The sequence below is a fragment of the Rhinatrema bivittatum genome, chromosome 14, assembly GCF_901001135.1.
Source record: "Rhinatrema bivittatum chromosome 14, aRhiBiv1.1, whole genome shotgun sequence".
NCBI lineage: Eukaryota > Metazoa > Chordata > Amphibia > Gymnophiona > Rhinatrematidae > Rhinatrema > Rhinatrema bivittatum.
Genome location: NC_042628.1, coordinates 43,210,725 through 43,228,057, shown reverse-complemented (window position 1 = coordinate 43,228,057; position 17,333 = coordinate 43,210,725). Strand labels below are relative to the sequence as shown.

The 17,333-nt window shown below is 45.0% G+C and overlaps 1 protein-coding gene across 3 annotated transcripts in view; it reads right to left on the bottom strand.

Moving 5' to 3' along the window:
- CLUAP1 (clusterin associated protein 1) overlaps positions 1-17,333 on the bottom strand; it is a 229,824-nt gene that overhangs the window by 197,175 nt on the left and 15,316 nt on the right. For all 3 annotated transcript variants that reach the window (XM_029576921.1, XM_029576920.1, XM_029576922.1), the window contains exons 3-4: positions 5,175-5,259; positions 160-339 (exon numbers count right to left, since the gene is read on the bottom strand). In XM_029576921.1, the coding sequence (XP_029432781.1) occupies positions 160-339; positions 5,175-5,259 (265 nt within the window). The remainder of the gene's footprint in view (positions 1-159; positions 340-5,174; positions 5,260-17,333) is intronic.

The following is a 17,333-nucleotide window of genomic DNA, read 5'->3' as shown; positions in this document are numbered from 1 at the left end:
GGAGAGTATATTTTCTATATCCAGGTAGATGGGAAAATCCGCTAAACACATGATTTTTTACATTTAACTGAAAATATAAACCACCTATATAAAATCTATGTAGGAATGTATATATTGACTTTTTCAAAATCCTAGGCAAGAGCCCGTGAGTTCCTTTACCTTGGAGCCGAGATCAAACTTGAATTTGCTGCTATCCTCCTCTGTCAGATCTGTAATATCCATTCCCTTGGTCTTCATGGCACTATAAAGCACAGAGGTGATCTTTAACAGTTCCTTGACTGCATAGCCATCTGCCTGGTACAGCTTCTTGGTGTTCAGCTTTATATGAGCTTTGGTGGCCTATATAGGGAAAAAAAAGACAAACAAGAAATAAGAACAAAAAACAGTTTCATCTTCACCTTCTCTTCAGTATGCTGGACCAAATAATTTTGGTTTTACAAAGTTATCACACAGCACTGCCACAACCTCCTTCAGGGCATTGATGAACTGGAGGATCTCAAGCATTTTATGGCTTGAGATCCTCTTCCGTCATGAGCTGGAAGGGAACAGCCTCAGCCATCGCGCAAATGAACCCAGCGAAGGTCAAGTCCTCCAATGGAGAATGCTGGTGCTTCTCCAAAGGGGAAGGATCTGACGGAAGGTCATCAGAGTCCATTGACAAAGCATCAGATGTGTCCTGGCCCCAGAGGCTCTTCGAGACCACCTGGACAGGAGGGTCGCGGAGCCCCAGGCATATCCCTAGGCACAGGCATTGGGAAGCCTGGGGGGATCGCGGGCCCCAAAGGGCTGGGCCCTGGCCCGGGGAACTCTAGGGGTGGAGCCAAGGGACCTTGAGGTGCAGTGGGCACCGATAGGCCCTCATTCCCTGAGGAATCCCCCACTAGGACTAGCTCAGACACCTTGCATTTCGGTGCCTGGCGGGTCACCGAGGGATTGCAAGGTACCAGCATCAACTGCATTGGGAGGACACCAAGGAGGACAGAGAGGCGGTCCAACGTTTCCAGCCCGGTCAACAGAGTCAGCATCGGTGCAGGTGCCGGCCTCCAATGTGTCGGCGAGGGCACCGGAATCAGGGAAGGCGCTGGTATCGGTAGCACCGGATCCCAATCACACAGAGCATGATCCACCACCAGGCGCAACCGACGTTCCAGCTCTGCTTCGAATGCCTCTGACAAAAGGGCAGGCTGAGAGGGGAGGGTTGGGCCTAACTCTTTCTTGGAGCCGCAAGGAGGGTCGATGTCCAGCACCGGAACTAGTGCGGACGGCCCCGGCCACCGAAAGGGCCTCCTTGTGTTGAGGCTGTTTAGGCGGCAGGGCGACAAGTGCCATAGTCCTCACATGCCCTGTCCTGCGCGCAGATGGGGCTCGGTGGTGATATTTGTGGGATTTCCCACAGTGCCTGGCCCGGTCTTTCCCCGGCGCCAAGGAAGATGATCCTGAGGTCCGGGACTGAGGAGACCGAGACCGGTTGATCCCCAGAGCCCCCCTGCCCTAAGAGGATCACGGGGAGGGGCGGTAACTGGGGGATTGAGGGCGATCAGTTCCCCTCGCTCCTTGGGCGTTGACGGCGCCGAGGCCAGAGTAGAGGGATCGGACTTGCCTGAGCCAAACACTTTCTCCATTTTGTCCAACCTGGCCGACGGCATCACACAAAAACATATAATAGGATACCCTATGTGACCAGAATGACATCAGACATCGAGCATGAAAGAAGTTATCACAGAAGTATCCCTATTTCTACAGTAACAGCAAAATAACCTAACTATCAGATCGATACAGTAAAGTGCAAACGCGGTTACCCTGCTCCTAACTCGCCTTCTACTCACTTTCCGGCCGCATTAGCCCTTCCCGCGATACACTATCCCCTTTAACTCATCCCTACCGCCTCTTAAAATCCCCGGGTGACCCCTTCCGCCCGCGGCATGTATATTAAATGTAAACGAGCGAATTAGCTATTCCCTCCCACACAGTAACGCGCGCCCCGACTATCGCTATTTTACCCTGCCGTTTTGCCACGCGTTTACCCTGCTAACTACCCCAGCGTTAGAGGCAGGGGTAAGGGTAGACGGCAAACTTTTCCCCAGCCTCCGCTCACCTGCCCTGGCCGCGTCTGGTCTCCGGTGCAGCCCCAGTCCTGTCCCCTCCTCCCGAAGCAAAAAAAAAACCCGAAAAAAAAGTAGCAAGAGAGCGAGGGGAGAGACGGGCAATCCTACGCTCGGGCCTGCCAGTCCCTTGTTCTCTCCTCCTGAAGCAGGGCGCGAAAAGCAGCCTTGCTCCAGGAGGAGGGGGGGGGCAGTTTAAAGCGACGAAGCGATTTACTTTTGCAGCCCCCCCTCCGGACATCAGCGACGACGACTGAGCAATCCTAGTCCCTTCTCCTCTCCTCCCGAAGCAGGGCGCGAAAAGCAGCCTTGCTCCGGGAGGATGGGGGGGCAGTTTAAAGCGACGAAGCGACTTACTTTTGCAGCCCCCCCACTCCGGACATCGGCGACGACCGCGGCTCCTGCCTCCAGCTGTCAGACAGACGCATCGCACGTGGGAAAGCGGCCCCTATGCGTGCAATTGGCTGCTCAAGACGTGACGTCACATGCCGTGACGCCAAACGTCATGACATCACGTATTGAGCAGCCAATTGCACGCATAGGGGCCGCTTTCCCACGTGCGATGCGTCTGTCTGACAGCTGGAGGCTGGAGCCGCGGTCGTCGCTGATGTCCGGAGGGGGCTGCAAAAGTAAGTCGCTTCGTCGCTTTAAACTGCCCCCCCCCCCTCCCGGAGCAAGGCTGCTTTTTGCGCCCTGCTTTGGGAGGGGGGACTAGCAGGCCCAAGCCTAGGATTGCCCGTCTCTCCCCTCGCTCTCTTGATACTTTTTCGGTTTTTTTTTTTTTTGCTTTGGGAGGTGCACCGGAGGTGCTTTGGGAGGTGCACCGGAGACCGGACGCGGCCAGGGCAGGTGAGCGGGGGCTGGGGGAAAGTTTGCCGAGCATCGGAGAACATAACTGTCCACTTCCTGGTACCTGTCATTTCAAATGTCACTCTTTCATTTGAAATGACAGATACCAGCGTGGCCGTGAAGCGTTAGGCCCGCACACCCAGGATACTGTATAGGTGCTCTATACAGTAAAATGGGTTGCGCGGGCCTAACGCTTGCCTAACGCTTCGCAGACGCGGCATGCATTTGCATGCAATTTGAAGAGAGTATCGAGCGGTAGGTGAAGAGAACTGTGCGTGCGGGGAACGAGGGTGCGCCTGGCACTGCCGCACTCTAACGCGGCATAACTGTATCGACCTGTATGAATCTGACTTTAAATATATAGATCCTCAACCAATATTGTTTGTTGATCTAATGTAACCTACTTTAAATTTACTGTAATCTGCATTGGAGGCCATTCATAGTAAAAAGTGGAATATAAAATGTCAGTAAATAAAGAAAATGTATGCAATATATGCAAAGGACTATTGACTATTCTGACAATAAAGAGCACACATCTGATGCAAATAAGAGATGGCGTGTTTTCTGTAGCGGGCTCAAAGCTCTGGAATTCTCTGCCTGAGATGTTACATATTTTACCTGATAGAAAGAGATTTAAATGCGAACTAAAAACATGGTTATTCAAAAAACATGTATGAATTAACCCATACACTTGAAAATAAAAAATCACAAAGACAAAAAATAATGGGGCGGATTTTAAAAGGCCCGCGCGCACCCGTGCGCCTATTTTGCATAGGCCACCGGGCGCGTAAAGCCCCGGGACGCGCGTAAGTCCTGGGGCTTTCGAAAAGGGGAGGGAGGGGGCATTCTCGAAATGACGCGGCATTTCAGGGGCGGGCCCCAGCGTTTCGGGGGCAGGCCCGGGGGCGTGGTCGAGGCCTCCGGACCAGCCCCCGGGACCGGAGGACGGAATCAGAGCGGCCTCGGAGGGAACATGCAGCTCGCGCTGGGCTCGGCGTGCGCAGGTTGCACAAATGTGCACCCCCTTGCGCGCGCCGACCCCGGATTTTATAAGATACGCGCGGCTACGCGCGTATCTTATAAAATCCAGCGTACTTTTTAAAAATCTGCCCCAATAATCGAAACATGAAAATAAATTCAATGAGAGAAATTATTAATATACAATAGAAAATTCACAAGATAGATATTAATACATGTGTAGGAATACTACCTCTGTAATCAGTTTGTTGAGTCATAACTATGAATGTCATTTTGTAAACCGTTGTGATGGAATGACGGTATATAACATGTCTAAATAAATAAATATTTCAATTCAAAACAAAAAGTGAATTTCACAAACACATTTAACACATCTTTACTTAATAAATAGTTGATTTTTGTACTTTGTAAATTTTGTATTTGATTATATTGTTTAAAAACAAAAAACTGACTTTTGCAGAGTCAGAGATGTAAAAATGTATGCAAAATTATGTAAATTTGCCAAATAATTGCTGCAGAATTTTGAAAACTCTGGCACAGGAAACTGGGGGTTCTGCTTTTAAATAATAAATATGTTCTCATTACTCTCTGAAAGAATGTAAATAATCAGAAGCCAGAAAAGTGCCACCAGGCAATTCACCTTAAAGATGGGTGCATAAAGGTTTCTGAATGTTAAACTGTAAAATGTGTTGGGTTTCTGTTTATCACTATCATAAGAACATGCCATACTGGGTCAGACCAAGAGTCCATCAAGCCCAGCATCCTGTTTTCAACAGTGGCTAATCCAGGCCATAAGAACCTGGCAAGTACCCAAACACTAAGGGGTTCATTTTCTAAAGGGATCGCACGCGAAAAGTCCCTTTTCGTGTGCGATAGCTAAATCAGGGCGGAGTCCGCACCGGAAGGGGAGGAGTTGGGGCAGTGGTGGTGCTATTGGGTGCGAAAGCCGACCCGCCCTCTGCTTTGCCCCCCCCCCCCCCCCACCCCTGTTACCGACGGATTCTCTAAGGTCTGCGACCTTAGAAAATTCAGGCCTAAGTCTGTACTTTTCTGTACTCTCATACTGGATGCTTTAGCAACCTACTACCTTGCATATGTTTTAGATTCCATATTTAAATGTTTCCCCACTGCCATAGTACTTGTTACAAACAAACGATGGTAAATGAAAATAAGATGCATCCATAGGAGAACTCTCAGACACAGAGAACAAAAGAACTCTCAAAGATGTAGGATCCCATAACTTACCATGAACTGAGCAACAGCCTTGATGAAGAAAATTCGGTCTTGCTCAGTATCTACATCCACAGGGATATCAGTCTGAGGCTCATACCTGAAAATAGGAAAGATTCTGCTCAGACAAATGGTATGCGGAGAATACCAAAAAGAGCTAAGAGGTAGTTCAAAAATTGGGATTTCTCTGCAGTAACATGAGATAGGCAAATCTTTGCATTTAAGAAGGAATACCAATGTCTATAATGAATAACACATACAAACTGAAAAATTATAAAAATATTTTAGCAAAGGGAAACAGAGTACAAATTCAAACAAGGTCTCCAATATTGTAATAGGTAGTGACAATGGGCAGACTGGATGTGCTTTGCAATATTTACTTTCCATAATATTCCATATTTCTATGATGTATATATAAAGGTAGATTTTATTTCTTAGGATTTATTATCCACCTTCTAGAAGGAATGTCTTTTCTGTATCAAGGTCTGAATCTGGATTGACATAGATCAAACCAGTTTATGTCTTCTAACCAAGCGTTCAGTTGTTTACAAACTGTTCTATGATTTCCCCCAGAAAAAGAATGTTTGATTCTGGGTGGTAGTTTTCCAATTTATCCCTGTCAAGAGTAGTCTTTTTTTTTTTTTTTATAGGTGCTCCATGGCTCTTTTTAGTATAGTTGGTAGCAGCATTCTGAACAGGATGGATTCACAATTTTGATGGCCACCTGAAAGATCCCACTTGCCAGCTTAGAGAGATCTGGGTCATAGGAGAAGAAAGTCAGTCATAAGCCTTGCAAAGATTTAACTCAAACTTCTTTTGTTACTGGGATGAATAAAGTCCTAGGTATCTGGAATTCTGGAAATATCTAGAATTGCACCTCAGGATTGCCAGTGAAGGCCTGGAGGGGCTGCTTCAGATATTCTGACGAAAATCCTTAGTCTTCTTGTCAAAAAAAGAAGCAAAGTCATTGCAAGTCAGTTTTGAGAGAGTGAACTGATTCTGTTGTGGAGGCGATTTGAAATAGCCTCTTCATTGAGTTTGAGACCTGTTCAATACTTACTGTTTTTTTAGCTGCTCATACCTTTATGATATGAAGCTATGTATGACCTACATTTTAGTATGTTCTCCTCAGAATGAGAATTGTGCCATCTCTGTTCCAATTTTGCCCTAGACGCTTTTAGGCAGAGAGTTCTGGGGCATACCAAAGAAAGCATTTCTTGTGGAGCTTAGAACTTTTTAAGTAATTTCCTTCCAGGACTTTCCTAAATTAGATTTCCATTGGCCAATAAGGTGCATTTTTACTTATCTGATGATAAATTCTATGTGGCTCTGATAGAAGATCCCACTCCAGCTTTGAAAAAATGGGTTGATTGTCTGCTTCAGGTTGGTCTTTCAGAAAGCTGGCTCACTCAAAGGGAGTTTCGCTTCCTTACAGTAGATCATCCAGTGGTTACGGTTTTCTACACCTTCCAAAAATACATAAATCATTGACTTGTCCCTTAGACTATCCTATTATCTCGGCTAAAAGTTCATTATTTGAACCATTGTCTGTATTTATTGATGTTTTTCTTAGACCTTTGGTGCCATGTATGCCATCTTATATCCGGGATTTAGGTGATATTATTAAAACATTACAGGAATATAGTGGTCCTTTTGAAAATTGGTCATTGATCACTATTGATATAGTGGCTCTATACACTAATGTATCCCAAGACACAGCTTTAGCTATTATCTTGAATGTTTTAACAATGGAGCCTTCTGTCAGACGTACTCTAGCTGAATATATAGTGGAATTAGCTACTCTTGCTTTGAAAAAGAATCATTTTCTGTTGGATAAGACAGCATTATAAACAGATTAGTGGGACAGCGATGGGGGTCACTATGGCCCCCAGTGTAGAAAGTTTGTATGTTGGGGATTTTGAGAAAAGATGACTGCCTGTTTGTCCTTTGAAGCAATATATTCATTGTTGGCAAAGATTTATTGATACTAAATGAAATCGTCCTCCTCACCTCTCATTATAATTCTGAATAATATGAGCATAATGCTGAAAATATCACTTTAAAGATAACTCAGTGCTCAGATGCTAATAAATAGAATGACCTTCATACTAGCATCATCGGTACATGTTATTCACGTTATCACTCAGCCTTATATATAATCATTGGTCATTGTTATAGTACTAGTTTGGGGGTTTTTTGTAAATTTTTCAATTGCAATTTAAAAAGTTCCAGACTATCCAGCAAAAAATTATTGGAAATAAACTTCTCTTGCTTGTATTGCTTATTAAACTCCATAGGTAGTGTCAGTCAGTTAGCGCTTTTCTTAAGTCCAGTAGCCCAACACAGGACCGTGTTTTGAACTATAACAGGGTACAATCAATTTAAACACATTTGCAGAAACATTGTAACAGTGATGGCGTCAAACAGGTAAGTCATCATTTTATTAATAGGACGATGAAACGGGCATGCTGGAATGATAGGGAGTCTTTGTTTCAGCCACCAACTAGAAACACCAACTAGAAACACCTCTTCATGTTTTGTCCTTCTCTCCCTCAGCTTACAGAGTGACCAAAAGTATTAATAAACACTGGCATGTGTTATAACTGCATTCAATTTTTCAAGACAGACCCCAATTGCTTATCAATATTAAAGATCAGTTAGTAAGATCGCAGTTTAAAAGCTGTTGGGAGGAAGAGGTGATGAAGTGGGACATTTCACATGGGGGTTGTGTTCTGTTTGTGCACAAGCTCATACTAATATAAATTTACCTTTTAAAAAATTGCATTTTTTTAAACTCAGAAGGAGAACATGTATTTGAGGTAAGGTGGTAAACTTGATTTGATGTCCTTGCCAACTTTTATATGTGGGTAAAACTATCCACACGTTGAGAAAGTGCATGACAGAGTATCGTAGTGCTATTAGATGTCACAGAACTGAGGCTTCTTTAGCGGAGTATTGTTTAGCATTGAACCATTATTTTAAGGATCTTCAGTTTACTGTATTGGAGGAGTTAAAGGTAAATGCTAGGGGTGGTGACCTTAATCTCCGTTTACTGCAAAGAGAAGAAAGGTGAATCTTTAAACTGGGGACAATTCATCCTCTGGGCTCAACAACAAGAATGATTGGTCAGTGTTTCTGTAGAACGTGATGATGATGTAATTTTTGATTGGTGAAGGTTGTAGTCTGTAGTTCCTTTTAAATTTGCAGTGCTCCCAGCATTGCAGTTGTGCATCCGCCATTTGTCAAGAGCTAAGCAGAGCCGAGACAGGCCGAAAGTCAGGGTTTGTATCCACTGTGTTTTGTTTTAACAAAAAAATGTTTTTAAAATCATCATTGTTTTTTGGTTTCTGTTTTTCTACTTTATTGTAGATTCTGGAAAATCCCCTGATGAAAGCATTGTAGGATGCCAGAACATTGACAACGTTGGGATATGTTTTGAGCACTTGAGTTTGGAAAAGAGCAGGGTTTATTAAGATAAGTAAAATTAAGTGGTGCAATATAGGGCTAATGAATAATTTTAAATGAACAAAGTTTTGACTATTTTTGAAAGAAATAAAAAAAGGTTTTTGTTAAAACATTTGGTTAGGTAAACAGGAAAAGGTATATGACATGAGCTGAAGTACTTTAATGTATGATACTGGTTGAAGCCCAGAGCCTGTAGATTACAATATTTTAAGAACATTTCTATTTGATACCATTGTCTTTAAAAGAGTTGATAGTTATAATATTACCTCTGTTCATTTTTATTGAATTAGGCTGAAAAAGACAATAGGTTTATCACCTCCAACTTTCTACATCTCACATGCAAGATCCTCTTAAATCTACAATAATTTTACACAGGGTACTAATAACAAAAATGACTATCAGGAGAAGAACATAGCAATCTTACCTATTTCCAACAGATTCTACTATGAGCATCTTGCAGTGGGCCCAGTTCCATGAAACTATTTCATACTCTCAAATTCCAAGTTTGCGATGCATTGCAAGATACAGTATACATGAGACCACTTTTATCAGGATAACTTAGCATCATGGAACACCATTAACATATAATAGCTATGCATGTGTAGCTGAAATCCTTCTAGGCAGGGCTACATGCACGTATCGGTGTGCGAGCGGAGATACACTGGAATTTTAAATCATGCAAACCTATTAGAACCAGCAGATCTCTTCATTAAATAGGCTTTATGCATAAAAGGCATACATTCTGAGGGAAAAAAGGATCTACAGCATAGTCTACACAAAATGCTGCATAGCAGAAGCCAACCTCTCCTTCTGCCTGATGGAGGAACCAAAAATTCAGGGACCAACCCTAGCCTCCGCGTGGGAAGAGGCCAAAATGACTGCCAGTCCCGCTATGCTCTGCTGACCCACAGAGCCCAACTTGGAATTGAGCAGCTGCTGTTTGCACACGGCTGCTTTCTGAACCCCCGTGGCAGTGAAAGAAGCAATCGAGCAGTTTTCCCTACATGCACAAGTCTCACACAGGCCCGAGGGTAAAGGCTTGGAATCCCCCAAGAGAAGAAGCACTTCCCACACTCTGTGGGAGCCATCATGATGGGATCACAATGTGGCTGCCTTAGAGGCCTTCAGCACCAACTTGCTTGCTAAAACTTTCTCTCTCACTGCAGCACAACAACATGCAGCACTAAAGCAGCCCATACCATGGGCAGACTTGCTAGTGACTTTTTCAGTTCCTGCTAGGCCCTGGAAAACACTGCCACTTTTTCTTTTTTTTGCTTTAAGCCTTCTTAAAGAGAAGCAAACCCTCCAAAGTCACATAGAAAACCCCTACAAGAAAAGACAAGGGGATACCTTCCTGCTGAAGAATTCCACCAGGGGACAGGAGGGATCCTTTAGAGAGAAGGAGAAGAGGTTAGGGAATGAGGGAACTAGCACCACTGGCTATCAAACTCTTCTCAGTGCCAAGGTAAAGACAAAGGAAAATTGGTTCTTACCTGCTAGTTTTCGTTACTGTAGCACCACGGATCAGTCCAGACAGTGGGCTGAGCCTCCTGTCCAGCAGAGGGAGACAGAGAAAAACTGAAAAAGGTAGCCTATATCAGGACAGTTCTCACCCTGCGTCCCTTCAGTATAATCGATATCAAAGCAAGATGGCTGCCGTCCCTGCACTGAGGGAGAAAGGATCAGCTCTGAGCTTCTGCGGAGCCTGACGGTTTTGAGCCCCACGAGGCTTGGCTGTTGCTGCAGACCCTGAAAAAGAGCTGCCCACCCCCCCTGGAAGGAACCTTGAGCAAATCCCAGTCCTAGAAAGCCGCGCAGCCGATTCCCCACATGCTATACACTAGGATGGCCGTGGTATGGTGGGGGAAAAATGGCTCAAAAAACATGAAGAAATCGACCAAAATACGCGGCGATTCAGGAGGGCAGGGGTCCTGGATTGCAGTTGACCAAAAAAGAAAAATTTTTTTAAAAAATTATTTTTTTTTTACACAGAGCTTAGACACACACGAGGGACTGTACCACCAGTAATCACTTCCCCGGCTGCTTACCTTGCTGGAGCCTGCAATGAAAAGCGTGGGTAAGCTGTGCCTCCGATGGTCTTTTTTTTTTTTCCAAAGAAATGAGCAGAGGAATGGGAGCCTCTCTGCTAAAAGACCTGAGGCAGGCATGAAAAGGGGGAGTGACTGGACCACCAATATCACCCCTTTAAGCCAGTCAAGTGGTCACCGGGAAGAGGGGTCCCAGGCTGAGTACTCAACGGGAAAATCCCCCCTGGGACCCTGTAAGAGCTATGAGAGAGAGCTGTCTCACACAGACAAGAAGTTTGATTTCCTTCATTTTTTTTTTATTTATTTATTTATTTTTTACATATAGAAATGAATCAATAATTGCTTGATCCTGGGAACAATCAGAAGCGAAAGAAAGAAATCACCAGTGTGGAAAACAGAGAAAGCTAGGGAACCGCAGGTTCAACTGCCTGCCTCTGCTGGGAGACAAAGAAATACTGAAAGGACGCAGGGTGAGCACTGTCCTGATATAGAATACCTTTTCAGTTTTTCTCTGTCTCCCTCTGCTGGACAGGAGGTTCAACCCACTGTCTGGACTGATCCGGGTATGTACAGGGAAACAAGGATCATCAAATCCTTGCTTGACCCCCTCCACTAGACGGATGTCTGCCTAAAAGACCTAACACCTCTGGGAGCAATTTCTTCCACTAAAAGTCCAACTGCAGGATGGACATCCCTACCATCAGCTGGAGACAGAGAATACTGATGCAGATGGCACAGTTTCTTAAGCACTAATAGTACAATAAGATTTTTGTTCTCTGTCTCCATCCATTTGGACTGGCATGGAGGACTATAAGGAAATTATATTATGGAGGTTTAGTGGGTGTATATATAGAATTACATATTGGACCTGATGCTAAAGGGACTATATTTTGGAACATGGAGCAAACAATGACTAAAGAAAAGGAAAACTGTTAAGGATGACTTGGACTTCGCAAGAGACTTTGGCACAGATCTCAGACAAATTATAAAGAAAATGTTCATCAGATAGACCACATAAAGAACATCCACTGGAAGGTAAAAATAATGGCTCGTAGGAACAACCTTTCTCCCTCCCTAAAAATTGCTTGAAGCTACCATAAACTGCTGTGATCTTGGTCACATACACAACTTGAGACCAATATTATAGCAGCTCTTCTAAAAAAGTGTATAAGAAAGGGGCAGTCCTAAGGCATTCTAGAGATAATCTGCAGCCCAGGCTGGTCAGAAGAATTCCCACAGTTGATACACAAGCCCCACCTGGCCAGCAGACCAAGTCATAGAACATTAGTTTAATTGTGTTATGTGCAATATAACTTGGCACATACTACACAGAGTCTTCTAAAGATCTCAAGTGCAGGTTTACTCTTCCAAACAGAAATTAATGTAAAAGGTACCAGATGTGATTATAGTAAGTCACTAATCTAACAGCTGTTTGGCAATTTTGTAGCACACAAAGCTTTTTCTATTTAACAGCTTGGTTATTATTTTTACTGCAATAATAATTACTAATAGAGAAATCCCAATTGTCATGTCCTCTGTCATTAAGCACTATCAACCAGTTCAGTTGTCTTGCAACTACTAAAATACCTGTTCACAATTCATGCCCTAGAATTTGGTTCCCTTTTTCTGCATCAATGTGTGGAAAGGTTCCTACCTCAAAAATCTTTAAATGTGTCTGAAGATTCCTATCATAAGGATGGTCGGAGACTAGTCACAGGGAGGTTTAAGCCTTCCAGATTTGGATGGATACACTACTGCTTGCATTTTACATCACCTCAGAAATTAGTTATTTGATGCTTCACATTTTACCCCCTTTGAATTTGAAAAAAGAGATTATTTGCCCCATTGCAACTCAGACATATTTTGTATGCCAGGATGATGATACTGCCTTCTCATCTTAGGGTAAATATTTTAGTTACGCCATGAAAGATGATATAGACGTATTTATATGGAAAAATGGGTCACAACTGAGCTGTAATAATATTTTTACTGTCAGAAGGAAATATAGATTTTATGCCAGGTTCTCACTTTGAGATCACTAAGGACGACCATCAGGTGTTTTCATACCCTGGGGAGAGAGAGAATTTCTCTCTCTGTGCAGATGCAGTAAAGGAAAATTGGTTCTTACCTGCAAATTTTTGTTCTTGTAGTACCAAGGATCAGTCCAGACTGCTGGGTTGTGTCTCCCTTCCAGCAGATGGAGTCAGAGAAAAAAAGCTGAAAGGCACCCCATCTTATATTGGTGTGCCACCTGTGATCCTTCAGTATAATCCATACCATAGCAGAATGAAACATAAGAATCAATGGCTATATCAAACCACCTAATGAAAAAACTGCATAACTTCTGGAATTTATGACATGGAGGGAGTACTTCCATATGCAACGTGAATGCTGTCCACTTGAGAATTTTCTGCAGAATGAAAACGATACCGAACGGACTCTCCAGATTCCCTGGGCAGGCATCTGGACTGATCCTTGGTACTACAGGAACGAACATTAGCAGGTAAGAACCAATTTTCCTTTCTCTGTACGTACCAGGATCAGTCCAGACTGCTGGGATGTACCCAAGCTGCCCTAAATGGGGTGGGACCTGGAGAGTCCTGCTCGAAGAACACTACTGCCAAAACAGCCGCCATCTGGAGCACAGACGTCCAAACGGTAATGCTTAGCAAAAGTGTGTAAAGATTTCAAAGTAACTGTTCTGCAAATTTCCTGCGGTGAAACAAACTGATGCCTGAGAATGGATTGAATGCACTTTCAAACCATCCAGTACTGCACGCCCAAGACATATATGTGTCGAAGTTATGGCTTCCTTCAACCATCGGGCAATAGTGGCTTTAGTTGCCTTATGTCCTTTCTTAGGACAACTCCATACGACAAACAGATGATCAGACAAACGAAAAGCATTAGTGACCTCCAGATAGCGAAGCAGAATCCGCCGCACATCTAATCTTCGCAAGTTGTGAGCCTGAGGCGAATTCTGATCCAAATCCGTGAAGGCAGCAATTCCACGGTCTGATGCACGAACAACGATGGATCTATAAATTAGCATGTGTTGCTCCTGAGGGTCTAAACGCTGAGATTGACTGGTATTCTTTAATTTAACATCAACATTCACAGCTGACATACGCGGCTGTGATTCCCTGACGTACTATTCATCTATTGGTTATGTTCCCTTTAAAAATGGCGTCTAGTTACACCACTTCCGGTTTGAAGAGACTGATCATCAGAGCATGGAGAATACCATTGAGCAACAAATATCGTTAGTACCGCTGTGAATAAGGTAAAATTTTTGTATCAAGTTTTTTGAAGTTCACTTATTTATAGATATGTTTTGTAGAATAGCCCTATGAAGAAGGTGAAGACCGAAACACGGACCGTGTCGGGCATGACAATCCTCATGGCACAGAGTCGTACAGTTTCTTCAATTGATATCGCTTGAAAAAGCTAAGTAATATTTATCATGAAAAACAAGAATTAAGGAAGAATTCATGCTTCTATTAAGATGAATAAGCACATGGAAGAATTTATGTTTTTATTAAGGTGAATAAGCACACACAAAAAACAAAAAAATGGCGTTTAATGACCTATGATTATACATTGAGTGGTAGTGCGAGATATACTACTTGCTATACAGCACACTCATTCAAATGAAGGCTCCGTCAATAATGCCTATATGAGGTCATAATAGCTACTTATTATTAAAACCTTTTTTCAACATTTCAGTTGCTAATATTGTGAGAAGGAATAGAGGTGATTTTTGGTCCCCCTTTTTTGACGAGTTGGTCACTGACTGAACCCTCCAAAGAAAAGATAGAGAATTTTTTGTCAAATGAAACTCCGACATGACCTTCGGTAGAAAGGAGGGCACTATCCTAAGGGACACCCCTAAATCCGAAATCCTGAGAAAAGGCTCCCTACAGGACAATGCTTGAAGCTCAGAGATGCGCCATGCCGAAGTGATAGCCACCAGGAAAATCGCCTTAAGTCTTTCAAGGTGGCCTATTTCAAAGGCTCAAACGGAAGACCGCACAAGCCACGGAGAGCCAGATTCAAACTTCAAGAAGGAAACACTGGACGAGCCAGAGGGTTCAAATGTATTTAAGAATTTTTTTTATATACCGCGGCACGTTAGAAAACAGCACCTCTCAGGAAACGCGTTACAGCCAGATGAGATGCTAAAGATGTTCCGTCAATCTTTCCCCGCAAACATCCCAGGACCGCTACTTGAACCCTGAGGCTTGGCGTGCAGTTCTCTTTCTTCAGACCCTCCTGTAAGAACACCAGAATATGGACAATTGAGGTGCGCCGCGGGGACACATTCAACCCGCTACACCAGGAATCGAAAACCTTCCAGACTCGAACATAGGTGAGTGAAGTAGACATTTTTTCGTGCCTGCAGGAGGGTGGAAATAACCAAATCCGTATAACCTTTCTTCCTCAACTGCCGCCTCTCATAAGCCAAGCCGCTAAACAAAAGCGATCCACTTAATTGAAAAATACTGGACCTTGTCGAAGATGATTCGGTAGATGACCGAGCCGAAGAGGACCGTCCACCGCTAAGTTGATCAGATCTGCAAACCATGGCTGCCGTGGCCACGAGAACGATTGAGCATGTGTGAGCCTCTATCCTTCGCAAGACTTTGCCCACCAATGGCCAGGGAGGAAAGATGTACAGCAGAACGTCGCGAGGCCACGGCAGGACCAGAGCGTCGACACTTTCCGTCCCGTGTTCTCTCCTGCGACTGAAGAAGCGAGCCGCCTTCACATTTCTCTGAGTCGCCATCAGGTCCAGGCGAGGAACACCCCACCGATGAGTCACGAGATGCATTGCCTCCTCGGATAGTTCCTACTCTCTGGGATCTAGATGCTGGTGACTGAGAAAATCCGCCTGAACGTTGTCGACCCCGGCTATGTGAGAAGCTGCTAGATGAACCAGATGGCACTCCGCCCAGAGCATTAGCCTCCAATGCAACTGGTCAACTTCTGGTTTCCCCCTGACGATTGATGTAAGCCACCGTTGTTGCATTGTAGGACAATACTCGCACTGATCATTGGCTCACCAGGGGGAAAAAACTGCGCAATGCCAGACATACTGCCCTGGTTTCCAAGCTATTTATGGACCATTTCGCCTGCTGCTTTGTCCATCGGCCCTGTGCTGCCCTCAATTGGCAAACAGCACCCCAGCCGGAAAGGCTGGCATCTGTCGTCATGATCACCCACTGGAGCTCCTCCAGGTCCATCCCGCGCTGCACGTAGGCTGGAATCAACCACCAATGGAGACTGGACCTGGCAGGTTCCAAGAGCGGCAATCGGATCTGGAACTCTTCCAACTTCGGGTCCCAACGAGAAAGTAACGCCCTCTGCAAGGGTCTCATGTGAGCAAAGGATCAAGGGACTAACTCTAGAGTAGACGCCATAGAACCAAGCACCTGCAAGTAATCCCAAACCCGAGTTAGCTGAAGAGATAACAGCCGCCGGATCGGCGCAAACTTGTCGATTCGCTTCTGCGTGAGAAAGACCTTGCCGAACAATGTGTCGAACCGAGCACCCAAGAAGTTCAGCACCTGGGATGGGACTAATTGGCTCTTGGCAAAATTGACGACCCATCCGAGGGATAGGAGCCGGTCCACTACCGACTGAACCGCTGCCCTGCAAAGCTCTTCCGACTTTGCGCAGATGAGCCAATCGTCCAGATAGGGATGAACCAAGATCCCCTCCCACCTGAGAGCCGCAGCTACCACCACCACCATTACTTTGGTGAAGTCGTGGGGAGCTGTCGCCAATCCAAAAGGGAGCGCCTAAAATTGATAATGCTTGCCCAGAATCATGAACCTGAGAAACCGCCAATACTGTTCACGGATCCCTATGTGAAGATACGCTTCTGTCAGGTCTAAAGAAGCCAAATATTCGCCGGAGTGGACGGCCGCAATGACTGAGCGGAGAATTTCCATGTGAAAACAGGGTACCCGAAGCGCTTTGTTCACCTTTTCAGATCCAAGATCGGGCGGAACCACGAAATACATAGAGTATCTGCCAGTCCTGAACACCTCCGGCGGGACCGGGACAATGGCTCCCAGCGCTTTCAACCGGCCCAGGGTTTGAGTCACCGCTGTCCATTTCGAGCGGGCCCTGTAGGGCGACATCAAGACAGGTCCCACAACGGGCGTGCAAAATCCAAAGCATAGCCATGTTTGAAGATGCTTAGAACCCACTGATCAGACATAATCTTGACCCACTCCTCGAAGAAGAGAGACAGGCGGCCGCCTATCACCGGAACAGAGTGGGCCAGGACACCTTCATTGGGAGGACTTGCCCCCGGAAGATCCCTAAGGACCCCCATCGTGGAGAGGCCTGCGGCCTTGAAAGGAATAAGACCAAGCCTGAGACCTCGTCGACAGCTGACATGGCGTGAAGGCCAGAGCCCTGCCGAAACTTGCGCTGTCCACAGAACAGAGGGCGCGCCGACCCAAAAGCCCTGGAGGTTCGAGGCTTGTCCTCCGGCAACGTGTACACCTTATTGTCCCCTAGGGATTTGATAAGGGCTTCCAGATCATCCCCAAACAAGAATTTCCCTTTAAAGGAAAGATTGCCTAGCTGGGCCTTGAAGGAAACATCGGCCGACCAGTTGCAGAGCCACAGAAGCCTTCTAGCTGAGACC